The 16608-nt window shown below is 34.6% G+C and overlaps 1 protein-coding gene across 4 annotated transcripts in view; it reads right to left on the reverse strand.

Annotated features, from left to right (window-relative positions):
• The window catches only part of Scn1a (sodium voltage-gated channel alpha subunit 1), a 150437-nt gene that overhangs the window by 43306 nt on the left and 90523 nt on the right, over positions 1–16608 (reverse strand). For 2 of the 4 annotated variants that reach the window (XM_078017524.1, XM_078017521.1), the window contains exons 8-17: positions 14098–14161; positions 13028–13169; positions 12193–12399; positions 10533–10817; positions 9152–9532; positions 7772–7904; positions 6743–6981; positions 4838–5011; positions 3396–3752; positions 1160–1642 (exon numbers count right to left, since the gene is read on the reverse strand). In XM_078017524.1, coding sequence (XP_077873650.1) covers positions 1160–1642; positions 3396–3752; positions 4838–5011; positions 6743–6981; positions 7772–7904; positions 9152–9532; positions 10533–10817; positions 12193–12399; positions 13028–13169; positions 14098–14161 — 2465 coding nt within the window. The remainder of the gene's footprint in view (positions 1–1159; positions 1643–3395; positions 3753–4837; positions 5012–6742; positions 6982–7771; positions 7905–9151; positions 9533–10532; positions 10818–12192; positions 12400–13027; positions 13170–14097; positions 14162–16608) is intronic. The other 2 variants (XM_078017523.1, XM_078017522.1) reach the window with 2 other exon arrangements.

Raw genomic sequence — 16608 nt, forward strand, 5'->3', positions numbered from 1 at the left:
CCTACTGAACGTGATAGCTATACAGCACACTGCCAAGCATCAGCTGTTTAATCTTTTGAGAGGGTTGCCAGAGGCCCAGCCTCTGCCCAGCATCATCAGAGGCTCCATATTGCTAACTCAGTGTGACACCAACATTCAAACTTACAAGTATGGTTTCTACTGAATGCATACCACTTTCACACCAATGGAAAGTTGGAAAACAGTCAAACCTCTGTACACTAGGGACAGTCTGTATGTACATTAGAGTTTTAGCTTACTACTTTTAAGAAGGTTTTCAAGCACTGAACTGTGTCTCCCCAAATTCAAATGTTCAAGCTCAACCCCTACATTTGTGACCATATTTGAAGACAGGGCTCGTGAGAGGGTGATAAAGGCTAAAAGAAGCTATGAGGTTCAGGCTCTAATTCAATAGGGCTGGTGTTCTATAAGCAGAAGAAAAACACCAGAAGTGTTTCTCATACTCATGCACTGAGGACAAGCTATGTGAAGACAGAGGGAAGGTGGCATTTACAACCTCAGAAGAGAGACCTCACCAGACATTGGCTGTACTGGTACTTTGATTTTGGATTTTCCTGTTCCCAGAACTGTGAGAAAATAAATTTCAGTGGTTTAAACCACTCAGTGTATGGCATAGTGCTGTGGTAGACAACGTAGACTAAAACAAAGGACATTACAGTTTTAGTGAGAGGAGCTGTAAAGGCTATTTCTTGTTGCTATAGGTCTCTTTCATGTATGTGAGCTAATGTGATGCAATAGAAGACATAGAAAACTTACAAAGTCTCTTAAGTCCAAGTCTCAGCTCCAACCCTTACAAGTTATGCATCCTTTAAACCTCCTACACTAGCTTTATTATTTAAAAACTTATAATAATATATTCCCTTCTAGATTATTGTAAGGATTAAATAGTCCTATGATGATTCTATTTTTTCATTCATTGTATGATCCACTAATCCATCTGATAAATAACCTAAAGATGGGAAAACCCACACCTTAGTATGCTATTCTTCAATTTATCTTTGGTTCCTCAATGAAATAAAAATTTAAGTCATGCCTAAGAATTCTAGATGGAAAATATATAATCATAAACATAGGCAACATAATACATACACACACATACACATATATAAATTTAAACCTACCCATGTCCATAGCATCTTACCTCTTTGCTTTCTTCCAGATCTGATTCACTACTAAAGTCTTCTGTGTTTAAATTTTCGAAGTCGGACTCTCCTACAGCAATTGGTACCGTCACAGTAAGACTGGGATTATTTATGAAGGACATGTAGTCACTTTCATCAATGATGTACTTTTCAACACTGCTCCCAGTTCCTATGCCACTTGTGGTTCCATTAACATCTTTAAGATAATCAAGATCTTTCCCAATCTCTGTTGTGTGGTTGGACATACAACTGTCCTTTTTGTTGTTTAGATCATCAAGTGGTTTAATTTCATCTAAAATCTTTTGCTTTCTAACGAAAGACTGTTGAATAAATTCATATATTTTTCTTTTTACGTATGCTATTCCCTTGTGCATCCTATCCACAGCAATTTGAAGATTGTTCATTTCATTGTCATCATCAGTGGCTGCAAGGTTGTCTGCACTGAAGGAGCTCAGAAGTAAGGCCAGAAAAAGGTTCAGGACCTTAAAAAAATAGACATGATTATATTTTCACCTCAATATAATGAAGAGCATATTTTGACAACTTATAATTGTAGGCACCTCCATGTTCTAAAATTAGATGAAACAGAAACATGACAGCATATTTGTTTGGAGTTGGGTGGGCTGGGAGTGCAGCTCAGTGTAGAGTGTGTGCTTTCAAGGCATAAAGCTCTGGGTTCAATCCCAACGTGGGTGCTCTGAATTTGTGATTTAGCTTAATAAGTATTTAATTATGCATCCTTAAGCAAAGACATGTTTTCTACAGCTTTCAAGTTTTCCCACATGTAAATGAAGTTGAATGAGCTAACCTAAGATATGATTAATTTAAAACTGTATGAAAAAAAATTTATGTGTGCATTATATAATTCTAAATATAAAATAATTAATGTTTGTAGTTATGCCTTTAAATATTTATTTTGTAGTTTATTATTTGTTAGAGATATTGAATTGGATAAAGGCAAAATCACCACTCAAATGGCTCAAATTTAGGATTATGGGCTTATGGGCTTAAAATAGGTATCTTAATCATACTGCATTTCTTATAGATACCTCCTTATCAACTAATTAGTAGAACTATTTGTAAATAATTTGTATTATTTTGGTGGGACTGGCACATTAATGTGTGTACCCCTTGGAATATATATATATATATATATATACATATATACATATATATATATACACACACACACATACAAACATACATTAATTAATTTTTATTCATTCATTATAATTATACTAGTGGAATTCATGGTGACATATTCATACAAGCACATAACACAATTTGGTCAATTAATTCCCTGGTACCTCCCCTTTCTATCTCCTCTCTTCCCCTGGTTCCTTTCCTCTACCCTGTTGGTCTCCTTCTATATTTATTAAAATATATTTATATTTTTTCATACTATAAGTAGCTATATTCCAATTTTAAGAGAGAATTACTCCATTAGAGCAATCTCAAAATAAAGAATGGCATCACTAGCCATCCTTTATTTTGCCTTAGAGCCTCTAGACAATTTGTTGGCTAATGCAGTTACCATGTGATATTGGGTAACTGAGTGTTATGTGTTGCAGTGAGCAAGAAAATGAATGGCATAGTCAGTAGGAACACTGAAACGCACCACTTGTTAGCCCAATACTGGAAGGTAGTGCTGAACTAACTAACTTACTTACTTTTTTTTTTCTATACATGATTTGAAGTAAATGATTACCTTTCCTATGACTATAGTTCTTTCCTTGATTTGCAAGAGCACATATGTGAATTAGTGGAAATATTAAATAACCCTAAGAACTTACTCTTTTTTGATTTGGATCTATATATTTTCCAGAGGTAACATTAAGAAAAGTGTTTGCATGCACATCTTATAACTGGTTGTCATCCACTGCCATATGTATGTATAATCTATGTACAACATATTGTAGATTTCTCTCTAGATATAGACTTCCTGCTCCCTTGTTCCTGAATTTGTAAAATGATTCCAGAATATTCTTTTAGACTTGTCTTCAATGTGACCCTCTACTGCAATTCATATAATGAATGTGATGAAATGATTGACATAATGGAGTTGAGTATAATTTTGTAGATTACTTCTATATTGTGATACTTTCAAACTGAAGGTATAAATATTTCTGAGATAAGATATATTTAGGACTAATCATAAGAATTTTGGGGACAAAATGACCATTCTGTTATATTGTTAATATATTTCTGAAATGTGTATCTTAAGTGGATACATACCACTAGATTTCCAATCACCATGACCATCATGAAGACAGTAAGGCACATGGCTTGACCAGCGACCTCCATACAGTCCCACATGGTCTCTATCCACTCTCCACACAGCACACGGAACACAATCAGGAAGGAGTGGAAGAAATCATTCATGTGCCAGCGTGGGAGCTTACAGTCACTGGCGATTTTGCAGACACAATCTTTGTAGCTTTTGCCAAAGAGCTGCATGCCGACCACAGCAAAAATGAAGACTATGATGGCCAACACCAGGGTGAGATTTCCCAGCGCCCCCACTGAATTGCCGATGATCTTTATTAGCATGTTTAATGTTGGCCAAGATTTTGCCAACTTGAAAACTCGGAGCTAGAAAAATGAAAAAAAATGATACATATTATTATGCTCTTTACAAGCATTTAATAATGTTGAGGTTTACCAAGAAATGATGACTGAAGTTGAGTCTCTTAGGGTTGAGGTCTAGCTTAGTGGGAGACCACTTACCAAGTATGTGTGAGGCTCTGGGTTCAATCCCCAGCATCCCCCAGCCCCATAAAAGTTTGAATCGCTTAAAACACTGGTACTGCCCTATCCTCTAGTGCTCCTGACTAATTTTTGGATCCTCTAGGAAGACTCTATTTATCCCATATTTTAACCAGTTACATCATTTTCTCTGAGAGTGAATTTTTAATGATTACTTAGAAATAAATTTTCTTAATTTGTTTTACAAAGAAGACTCTGAGATACCTCATACCTTAAACTGTAATATTAACAACTGAATCTGAATGCTCTCTACTGAAAGATACTCATTTGGCAATAGTATGCTAAGTAAAATCATATTGAGCTCTGATATAAGTAGAGGAAAAATATTTATTATTCATTAATGCCACTTCAGGTCATTGATATAGCTGAATGCACCTCCACTGAGAAACTGGAATATTTTTATGACTCTATTATTTCCTTAATTTGCAAGGACATATATATTAATTAACAGACTTGTTTTTTGGTCCCACAAATTTTCTCTTTTTTGATGGGTATATATTTTCCAGTGGTAGAACTGGTAAAACGTTTGGCATGTACATCTTGTCACTGATTGTCATCCACTGCTACATAGGGCTATTTGTATTTTCGGCCTATTATTAAAAGGTGGAGCATTTTCATTAAAAATGTTTCTAACAAATGAAAATATTAACTGTAGTAGTGATTAGAAACAATAATTAGTCATAATGGCAACTGAGTAGCATATTCAATTTTACCTGATTATACTTTTTAGAATAAAGGTTTTTAATAGTAAGTGGGACTATATATATATTTTCACTTAAGAACAGTTTTGACAATACAAAGATATGAACTTGAAAGGCTAATGGTTGTATGGTAAAGTCCATGACAGAACTATTCTATAACACTGTTTTTAGAAAAGTTTTTGCTATTGTTGCTCTTTTGTCTTGCTTTACCAATCGGAATGAACGGAGAACTGATAATCCTTCCACGTTGGCGAGCCCAAGTTCTACCAGGCTAAGTGTCACAATGAAACCATCAAAGATATTCCAGCCTTCTTGGAAATAATAGTAAGGATCCATGGCAATAATTTTCAGAAACATTTCTGCTGTAAAGATCCCAGTGAAAACCTAAGATCAAAACAAAATTATTCTAGTTCCATCAGATAATGAAAGAATGTAACATAAATCTGCTCTTAGAACGAAAGGTTTATGCTACTTTTCCAAAGATTCCATTACTAACTTACATGCATATAGTAGTTTATAGTTTATTAAAGAATTCCATTACTAACTTACATGCATATAGTAGTTTATAGTTTATTAAAGACTTTCATATACATTTTTTTCACTTTTTATCCTCACAGAACTCCCAATAACTGGATGCCATATAATTATTTCTTTATACAGAGGAAATTACGATCACAAGATGGTTGAAATGACTTTCTGAATAGCTTACAACTCTAAGATGACAAAACTAAGATATGAGTGCAAATATTCTACTTTTGGCAGTGTTCTTGTCATTAAATCAAACTGCATTTTCTCCAGATTTTGTACAACACAGTTACTGATAAAATTTTGCTCACACACAGTTTCATTTTATCTATAAGCTTATATACATTTTCCTTAAGTCAGACAGTTGTCATGCATGTTCATACATGTCACAGTGTGTGCACTATACTATCATTATTATTTTGTTACACATGAAAAAAATAACTTTACTTCCATAGTATAAAAGTAGATTTTTATAAATATAAATAATACATTGAAGGATGTTACTTTTTTTTTTTTTAACCATCAAATAACCTAAACCAGAGCTGAGGCTATAGCTCAGCAGTAGAGAGCTTGTCTCACACATGCGAGGCACTGGGTTCAATCCTCAGCACCACATAAAAATAAATATATTGTGTTCAACTACAACTAAAAAATAAATTTAAAAAAATCTTAAACCTTGAGCCAGGCATGGTAGTACATGCTTATAATACCAGTGGCTTGGGAGGCTGAGATAACTTAGAGGTCCTAAGCAACTTAGTGAGACCCTGTCTCAGAATGAATACTAAAAAGGTTTGGGGATGTGGCTCAGTGGTTAAACACTAAGTGGGTTCAATCCCTAGTACTAAACAAACAAACAAACAAATCCTCAACTTCAAAGCAAATATTATGAAAAATGCATACATCACATTTCCATGCTCTTCCTTTCAGTAAATGAAACCTAATATTTCTAATATTCTTGAGTTGACTGGAGTCAGCTGGCAAATATGATTATTTACATTTTGAAGTACACAAACAAAAGAATGAAGTGGCAACCTTCACCCAAATCAGTCTTGTTAATCATACAATATATAAAATGTCCTGGGATTTGCAATATTTTATGGAATAATATAGAATAAATAAATGAAATATTGCATAGACTACACAGATCTTGGAAGCAGTCAAGCTGGAGACATTTTATAGTTGTTATATTTATTCTTGCAAAGATAATGATTAAGAAAAAGAAAAAGATCCACAGTTTTATTTTGGACTTCTATACCTAGGGAAAATCAAATACTATCATTTTTTTAAAAAGAGTGTTTTTAAGCAATGAATGACTTCTGCATCATTAAAATTTGTAAATATCACTATCGATTTTTTAAAAGTAGTACCTGGGATCTATACCTACTGTTCTCTTTCTCACCTCTTGCATGGATGGATATAAAGGACCATTGCTTTTGGTAAAAGTAGAAATTCAGCTAGATATAATGTCCCTGAGGGTGGAGTAGGAGGCAGGAAGTGTGGTTGAAAAAGTGCTATAAATGATTAAATAGAACAGTTTCTTAAACAGAAAATCTAAAAAGACTGAACACAGTTACCTTCCAATATGCTTACCAAGTTTCCCACTGTAAGCACATTATTGAAATGTTCTGTCATTGGATAGTGCTCCATGGCCATAAAAAGAGTATTTAAGACAATACAGATGGTGATGGCCAGGTCAACAAATGGGTCCATCACAACCAGGTTGACAATATGCTTCACCTTTAACCAATATGGAGAGCAGTCCCAGATTAAGAATATGTTGGAAAATTTATACCAACAAGGTGGGCATTTCTGCCTGGATTCTTCAAGTTCTGGATTTAAAAGAGTAAGAATAGCAACTGAAAGATTTATTCTATAACCACAAATATTTATTTAGATCTACTAGATTTATTTTCAGTAATTGGTGCACTTCCATTTGCTACAAAATCAAACTCATTTGTTCTTGGTAAAATAATTTTTTTTAAAAAAATTATAAGATTTACTCTAGCCACCTAGAGACACCAGACATACACACAGAGAAAAGGTAAGAAGAAAGAGTTTTTTTCCACTTATGCATTGACAGTGTGGCTCAGCACCTGGCCTCAAGTTAAGTGACTGATCTTTTAAATGAAATCAGTAGGAACATGCTTCGGGAAACATATTGTGTAAAATCTGATGTTAATGACTGGTTATGTTGTCAATGTCAAGTAGTCAGTGTTAGCGCTGTAGTCCAAGAATCATCCTTTGATTTGTTTTTATTTTGTGAAAATGATCTTCTTCTCCTGGCCAATCTTGAGAGTATTTAGGATGAGGCTAAAAGGGACAGTGCTGCTGGCACACTTAGAATCTCAGTCGCTTTGATTAATGGGATTAAAAATCCCCAGCAGAATGTTGTACTGTGTATTTTCAGAGTTACCACATACAGTTCAGAAAATAGTCTTTAGGGTTCAATATTATTTAGAATAGATAAACTTTTAAAGCTCCCAGAATATAGGAGCACATATAATAAATAATCACTCTTGCTTTCTCTTTAGAATGAGGATTCCAACACACAAATGGAAAGATTTGTTTCCAATGGCACAATATAAGTTGATTGAAATGGAAATGGAATTTGTTACAAACCTTCTACTGTATTTGTTAAGATGCTGGCTATGCTCATTGCCCTTTGCCTTTGGGAAGGATCTTCTAGAAAGTCCATGGAAACATGGAAAGAACTTGATCTTCTCTTTCTCATTTCAGTTTCAGTAGTTGTTCCCTATAAAGAAAGTGCTAATGCATTAAGCGATTAACTTGAACAACATGATAAGCAAACAATCAAAGGGTGATTTGGTGAATTTTATGAAACATGCATCATGCACTTTCCTATTTAATTGGTGATGGCAGATATTGCTGACTTATTGTATCATTAACCTGGAATGTCAAAACTGTTAACCATTCAGTCATATAGCAAAAATTAATTTTTAGTCCGCTGATTTCATAATTATACGAAATATGACATACTTATGTTATTGTTGATAAATATTTAGACAGATAGATTCAAGAGTTATCCTTATTTCTGAACTAACATAAGAACTTAATAATTTAAAAAACCATATAAGTGATCCAGGCATTTGATTTTTGAGAAGGTAGCCATTTAATTTTAAGAAAATACCAACCTTTACAACATACTTAGCTGCCATCTCTTTCTCTAGAAATAAGACATGGGTAGTCATTGACAACACAAACTATATTAAAAACACACACACATGCTGCATGGACAACAGTTTCATCCAGGGTCTCAGAGCAATAAGTCATCTAATTCTGACTTAGTCATGCCTCATCATGCTGATATATTTCCAAGTGAGTGGACAGTTTAAAATGAGGCAGCATCTGTTTGGAAATTCCTCATCTGGTTCTACATTCACAAACATGTAACACAACTTGGTTCACAGGCAACTCTTTCATTTGTTTGTATCAACAATTTATTGTGTCTCTTCATTTTTATTAGTTTTGAAAAGACCTATATCAGCATTTTTTTTTGGTAAGACAAATATATGAGTACTAGAAAATTTAAGGTAAGAGTGAAGCTGTCTGTTTAAGCACAGTGTTTTTGAAAATCTAAACTAAAGCACAGCTATGTTGAAGAATCAGTTGGAAAGATTTATTATACACCCTTTACACTTAAACAGAAGACTCATTTATTTACTTTTATACCAGGGCCTTAGAGGATGCCCTGATATATAAATTCAGTGTGGGCATATAGCAAATCCTCCAATTGGAGGCAGTAATTATTGTGTCTAATTAATCCTTAGCATGTTGAATAAGTAAATGCATTCAGGTTTGTGCAGGAGAGAGTCAGGTTTTAAGGTTAAGTTGGTTAGTCCATTAAAGGTATTACAAGATGCAGGTGCATTCACAGCTTGACCAACCAGGAATCATTCTCAAGAGATCCATTCTGTAGAAACACTGGCTGGTGCAGCAATAATGGGCCAGCCATGCCTGAACTATTTAAAACTTCCTTACATTGTCATCAGTAGCTGGCTTATCTATTATCACCTCTGGCAGAAGCTGTCCAACAGGCGATGTAGGAACTGAAGGTCCACCAACCAAGGAAACCACACCATTGCAATCCACAGTGCTGTGCATCTTCCCATTTGCTGGAAACACTGCCAGCATCCGGGACGACCTACTGGTCTGACTTAGGTTACTGTTGCGTCGCTCTCCATGTCGTCTGGGCACAAACAAGGAATCTCTCCGGCTCTCATTATCCTCAAAGGTGCTGTGCTCATCATCAGCAAAGTCATTCTCAGACCCCACATCCTTTGCTCGCCCTCTAAAACTGAAAAGGCTTGTCCTGCTATTTCGCCTTGGAGAAAATAGGGAGCCACGGATGCTCAACAAAGACTGAAAGTTTGAAACAAACAAACAAAAAGTAAAATCATGTTAATATCACCTTTGTCACATGCAATCATTTTGAAAGATTAAATTGAAGGAAATCTCAGCATTCCTGACAGAAGGATCTTCTAGAAAGTCCATGGAAACATGGAAAGAACTTTATCTTCTCTTTCTCATTTCAGTTTCAGTAGTTGTTCACATCTTAAATTTATAGGCATTCAGATTAAATTCAATCAGTGGTTTCTAGCCACTGGTATTAAAGAATGGGGAGTTAGAGTGCAACCTAAAGAAAATGAAAAAAATCCCTGAACCATCATTTCTCAATTTCAAATGGCAACAACATAAAGTCTATTGCTGGGGATATTGTGAACCTTGGCACTAGCCGCAAGACCTCAGCAAGGCCACTGTTGTTTTCGTTGCTCTTTCCTTTTAAGGAATTCCACCATTTTCAGAGATCATTAATCCCCTTTTCTAAAATTATTTTAACTGTTATTCCTGTTCTACCTAAAAGGCATAGCATTTTTGATACTTGACTTCTCAAGTTCAGAGGATGTGCTTCTCAATAAAGTGTATCATGACTGATATTTTCAGAAACATGCACAAAGGCTTATAAAGATGTTACAGGGAAAAACAACATAAAATCATAAAACAACCAAAAGGACATTACTGATCAGCCAGTCCCAGATCCACATTTTTTGTTGTCGTTAAAAGAGCTGAGGGCCAGAAAGATTAAATGTCATTAGTCACAGACAAATACCAACAGTCAGTCTCATGAAAATCCAGGTCTCATGGCTTTCAACCCAACATTACTTCAACCATACCAAGATGTCGACTCAAATACACCTAGAGTAAACTTTTCACTTAACTATGTGAAGAAAGAATAGATTTAGATATAATAAAACTAATAGTTGATTCAATTGATTAAAATTCCTAGGTCCATTTTAATTCTTTCCCTCTCTTCAGTATTCTACTTTTCACCCATGCATCAGCAAACTCAGCCATGACGTACCTGGTGTGGAGAAGAGTACCTCTTTTCATATGTCAATCGGTTCCCTTCAATGGAGAAAGGAAACCCCTTCCTCCTGATACTGCCTTCCGACTCAGATTTATGGAACTCGTCCTCATCTTTCTCTTCCCCACCAGACTGCTCTTTCTGTTTTCTTTTCTTTCTTCGATTCCTCCTTTCCTTGGCACTCTTGGAACTCAACTTAGAGGCTTCAGATGAACTGTCTGAAAGCCTGCCTGCTGCACTGGGCTCTCTGGAATGTTCTGAGGTGGTTGCAGCTGCTGCTTGCTATGTAGAGGAAAAAATAGATTTAGCATGGCACTAGAAAAGTCCTTAATCTTTCTTTAATTGTCTTAAGAATTTTCATGGCATTTACAAAATACATTTAGCTGACTGAGCTATTCTCACATTCATGCTCTGCAACTGTAAGGGGTGATTTTTTTTTCTTTCTACCTAATGAGGACTTTCAGAGATAATCTGGTTTTCTCCATCATACCATTTATTAGGTTTCTGTTATGCTTCACAGACCACATATTCAAAAGGATCCATTATGCATCAATAATAACGTAAATTCATACTACGTTGGGGGATTATATTTGCCCTAATAAATTAGATTTAATTAGCATACTTTCCTCTGAAAAGTAGATTGGAGTATAGAAGGAAAGTTACATGAGGTCAAAACCAAAAATGGGAATGAGATAATTCCCATTGATACTGTGTTATTCAATGCCCTCAAATATTATCAATCAAATTGATGGATGCTTATAAAATCCCTTCTTCACCCCTCCATGATATTCTATTTTGAAGAGTGGAGGAGGGATAGTCAGCAGTTTTCTACCAAGCAATACAAGACATTCAGTGCTTTTTTGATCACAAATTGTATTAGTACTAAGATGGCACTTTTTGATTATTATCATTGTTCCCAGAATACCCTCAATACAGGCCTCTGGTGTATAAATTAATATAGCTGAATGAATTTTCTTCTTTAGTAAAGACCATGAGTTTGTATATGACTCAGATGGGATGACAGGACAGGCACTTTCTGAACTATGAGCACTGAAATCACAGTATAAAACAAGTATCCCTCTAACATCCCCTGGTCTCTGTGAGGTTGGTGACAATTAGATGCCATTGGATACCACTGAATCAGAGAACATTGTATTTTTAACCTCTTCCTTATAAAGGCAATTAAGCAACCACTTTAAAAGGTGAATGTTTGGCTAAAGAAAGATAAAGGCTACTTTTATGAAATAGATGAACATCTTTTTAGATAATAACCAATATTTTTTCTAAGAAAAGATTTTTTTCCTTAGAATTTTCTCCTAATGCCAGTATATTCACTTAGTGAAAATGTCTTGCCCAAGAATACTCTCCAAAATTACATTTTCCTCTTTATTCTGAGCATCTCAGAATAACTAAAATAACATGGGAAAGTTCCATTGTGGTTAATATTACAAGCATCTTAAAATAATTAAGTGAATAATTAAAATAAATGAAACTGAGTAGATGTTCAGAAACCTTTACTAATTCCCCATTCTACCAGTTTCCTCAGGTACCGTCTTTTACTTTCTCTCCAGTAATTTTTAACCATAAAAAAGTTGGTACCAAAAGAAAGAAAGAGGTTGGTACTATGGGACAAGGCATATTTGACTTGATAATTTACTTGAGCTGCCTCTTGCTGCTTTTTAAGCTGTTCGAGCATCTGCTGAAATTCTGCCTCCTTCTGTTCGGCTTCTTCCATTGTGGCCTGATTCTGTTCCTCGTAGGCCATGGCCACCACAGCCAGGATCAAATTTATCAGGTAGAATGAGCCCAGGAAAATGACCAGCACAAAAAATATCATGTATGTTTTCCCAGCAGCACGCAGTGTCTACAAACAAGAACAGAATTGTTTCTCAAAACTACTTCATTAAGGGGGTGGCTTCACCTTTCAATTTGTGTGTCTTGCAGAACTCTGATACAAATTACACAGGTCACAGGCTCTCCCTCTTCTCTGAAAGTCTATTTCATTCACTTCTGCCTCTTCATTCTTTAACTTAAGTATCCATACTTTAATTTCTAGGAGGAAATTCTTGGATTCACCCAATATGAAACAGAACTAATAAAATCTTCCATCAAAAAGCTGAGACTTTGATGAAAGTCAAAGAAGAAATGAGAAGTATTTGTACATTGACCTCCTTTTCATTTCCTCCCACCTGGGGGATAATAATCGAGGGGGGATACAGGGCTGAGGGGAGCTTGTGCCTTCTGGTTAAAGAGAACCTGTCTCAATAAGGATAAGAAATAGGATTTGAGCCAGGGAGAATGGGAGAGAATTACTATCCTTGGCATTATTCTGCTCAATATGTATTATAATCTATAAAATAGGGGAGCTTAAATCTGTGGCTTTCAAGTTCTGCTCTCTCTACCGTATTATGCTGTGGTGTGATTTTCATGACTTAGTCTATGTTCCTGAAAACTTCAACTTAAATTCAGTGAATAGTGCTTCAGATTCTCACCAGTTGATAAAGATTTTCCCAGAAGTCCTGAGTCATCAGTCGAAACAGAGACAAAAATGCCCAACTGAAGGTATCAAAGCTTGTGTAACCATAGTTAGGGTTTCTACCAGCTTTTACACACATGTATCCTTCTGGACACTGGCTGTAAGGGGGAAAGAAAGTATTATAAGACATTCTTCTGCCTTTTCATTCTGGTAGAATTTTACACTTAGAACATTATCTAGCCAGGAAGACTTGCTATCTCCAAGAATAACAGTACGATTGATAACCAATTAATATAATTCTCAATTTTTTGCAATGTAACTTTATTAGTCACTTGTTGTTACCATTATGAAGTAGGATGGAAGAGGATGGACACTTGAGGAATTTTCAGGAAGCAGGTTTATTGACTGCAGGGTTCTGAGAGGGCTTTTGCTTAAAATTCTCTGAACAAAGATTTTGGAAATTTTTGAACTTTACACCCTGTGTGTGGGGTGTGTTGGGGGGGAGGTTCATATGACAAGTGCTTTCTGTTCCATCCTCTATACCAGACACAGGTTTCACAAGTTTTTACAAAGAAAACAGAGATAATATCTTTTTGTACAACAAGCTTGCAGACTAAATCTGTCATATCTTTTGTGTGCAAACCTGCTTCAAACCACAAGACATCCTGCTCATCTGACAAGAAGAGAAGCTTAATTATGGCAAGGGTATTTTGAGAGGGGGTCTCTAGCCTGCTTCAATTAAATTATATAGTCTCTAACAACATTAACAAAAATATTTTTTCTTAAGGATTAGCATTTTCACATGTCTATTTCCTTTTCCCTACCTCTGGTGCGTCCACAGTCTATTCCTAGCAAGATATACTTACCTAAGTGAAACAGTGTTATAGCTAAAGTATTCTTACTTTACAAGAAAAGCTTAACTAGTAATCTAAATAACCTAATGCTTTATAAATAACCTGAACTGTAGCAAATCAGTATTAATAAATTAGTTGGCTATTATAAGCTAGTTTCTACAGAAAGAGAGAAGAGGTACACATATGTGTGTGTATACACCACATACACAAATACACAAGATTAATGGCTCACCCTGCATCGGAGCTATTTCCACATAGTAGTGCATCTAAAAAACCCTCCAAGAAATAATGATACTCTGTTTGAAAAAAAAAAAAGAAATTCAGTTATGAACACTTTTTTGGTTAAAAATACTAAAATGAGACAGGAAATCAGGTTCTAAGTTTAGGTTCATTTAAGTACAACATATAATTCATTTGAAGACATAGTATTGGCCTCTTCTCCCTCCAACTACTAGATGTTGTAAAAAGGGCACTAGACACTTGATGGTGCAAAATTTATTTACTATTAACATAAAATTAATGGTAGCCTCAGGTACTAACATAACATTAAGAAAGAAATCAGTATTTTTTAACCACTGACCTTTGGTTTGTTTGTTTTTTGTTTCCCAATACTGGTAATAGAACCCAGGGCCTCACACACACAAGGCAAATGCTTCTTTTCTGAGCTATACCCCCACCACTTTTTATTTTATATTTTGAGACAGGGTCTTGATATGTTGCTCAGGCTGACCTTGAACTTGCTGTGCTCCTGCCCGATCTCTCAAGTAACTGGGATTTTAGGTATGTGCCACTGTGCCTGACTCTTGACTTCTTTAAATATAGAAAAATGTATTTCTAAGTTTTTAATTAAAATCAAATACCATTAAAGGGCTGTAAAACTTCAGGATACATTTTTTATATCTTGTGCTTATGAATAAAGTCCTTTAAATTCAATGACCTAAAAACCTTACCTTGAAAAAAACAACTTTTCAATCATGATGCTTATTTTTAATTTCATTGAATTTAATTGTCTATCACTTTTAAAGATGAGTCATCTTATTTATATTTGCATTTGGTTTGAAATAACTTGTCACAACGAGTGAAGCATCATCAGAGCAAATAAGAATCCTAGATTTTTAGAGTTAAAAATAGCTTCAGATATTCTTGATTTTATTTAAGTGTAAGAAAAATAGTTCAATAAATTTTCCCTATGAGCAATAAATCCTGGGTGACATCTTCAGACAGAAACTTCAACTTAGATAAAAAGCAAACAACAGACTTCAGGGTGTTGGGGACAGCAGTGGACTTACTGACGTCACATGAATTGAATAGGGCACATTTGAGCATCTCTGACACTGTTCCTAATGCATTTTTCTTAACCTGAAGATTTCCAACTATTTGCAAATTATTTGTGTACATATCATTGAATATCACGAAAGAGTTAATTTGTAACAAACCAAGGTATTTCCAAAATTTATAAGGAGATATTCAGTATGTGTCTTCATTCTTTTATTATGCTATCACTACTTTAAGAATTATCAAACCACCAGTAACAGTTTGTTTGTTTTTTGTTTCCCAATACTGGTAATGGAACCCAGGGCCTCACACACACAAAGCAAATGCTCCTTTTCTGAGCTATATCCCCACCATTTTTTATTTTATATTTTGAGACAGGGTCTTGATATGTTCTATGACTAATCCAACATGTTCTACACAGTCATTCACTAAAAGTCTTTCTTCCTTTCATTTTTTCCCAAAGTATTACTCACCATCTTAACGTAATAAAAATCTAGCTATATGTAAGCACATCTACAGTCTAAGTTTATATATCTAATATTTTTCATTAAAAGGACATATCCTTTTTCAATGAATCATTTTTCTTATTCCCTGCTTTTGAAATACTGCTCCTGGCACATACTAAAATTAAAGAAAAGAAAGAGAAAATTTTTTCTACTTTTATTGTCAATTTTAAAGAGAAAGTGTGTTAGGACAATTATTTTTCCATCCTTCTAGAATTGACTATTTCAGTGTTTGACTATTTTGTCTAAGTGCTTGAAATAAAGATAAAGCAATTCCCATAACCTCACTGATTTATCTGAAACTTTCTATTTTACTCTCTCCTGAAGCTTAATTGACAATAATTTTCTTCTTTTTGATGCAATACTTTTTCAAATAGAAGAGTGCTTATCTTTAGGTCTTGCTTGATTTCCATAAAATAATAAAGTCAACTGTAAGCACTATCAAGCCATATATTATTGCCATTATTTTCCCCACTATTCTGGCAAAATTCCTGGCAATCTGTAGTAAATGTTTAATGTGTTTTATTACATAGTACTTTAGAATTTACAATGGGTTTTCACATATTTATTTTCTTCAATTGTCTCAACTACCAGAGGAAGCATATACAGTTAAAAGAAGATCCTGATAAAATTCTTTTTAGCCTCCCAAATGACAACACAATAGAAGGTGGCATTTGGGAGTCAAAATTAGAATAGTTATCAATTAAAAATTGATGTATGAGCAAACCAGTGGTAAAACAATGAAACAAAAATCTTCTTTAAAACTCAACCCAGAAATTATTTAAAACTCAGGGAAAAGATTAGGGATGTCATTTTGTGGAAAAGTGCTTGCCTTACATGAAGAAGGTTATGGATTCAATACCCAGTGACAAAAATAAAAAAAAAAAGAAAAAAAGAAAGAAAGAATGAAAGAAAACAAAATCCAGGGGAAAAGAATGTCAAATAAAAATGTAATTTTATATATA

Source organism: Ictidomys tridecemlineatus, chromosome 7, assembly GCF_052094955.1.
Source record: "Ictidomys tridecemlineatus isolate mIctTri1 chromosome 7, mIctTri1.hap1, whole genome shotgun sequence".
NCBI classification, from domain to species: Eukaryota; Metazoa; Chordata; class Mammalia; order Rodentia; family Sciuridae; genus Ictidomys; species Ictidomys tridecemlineatus.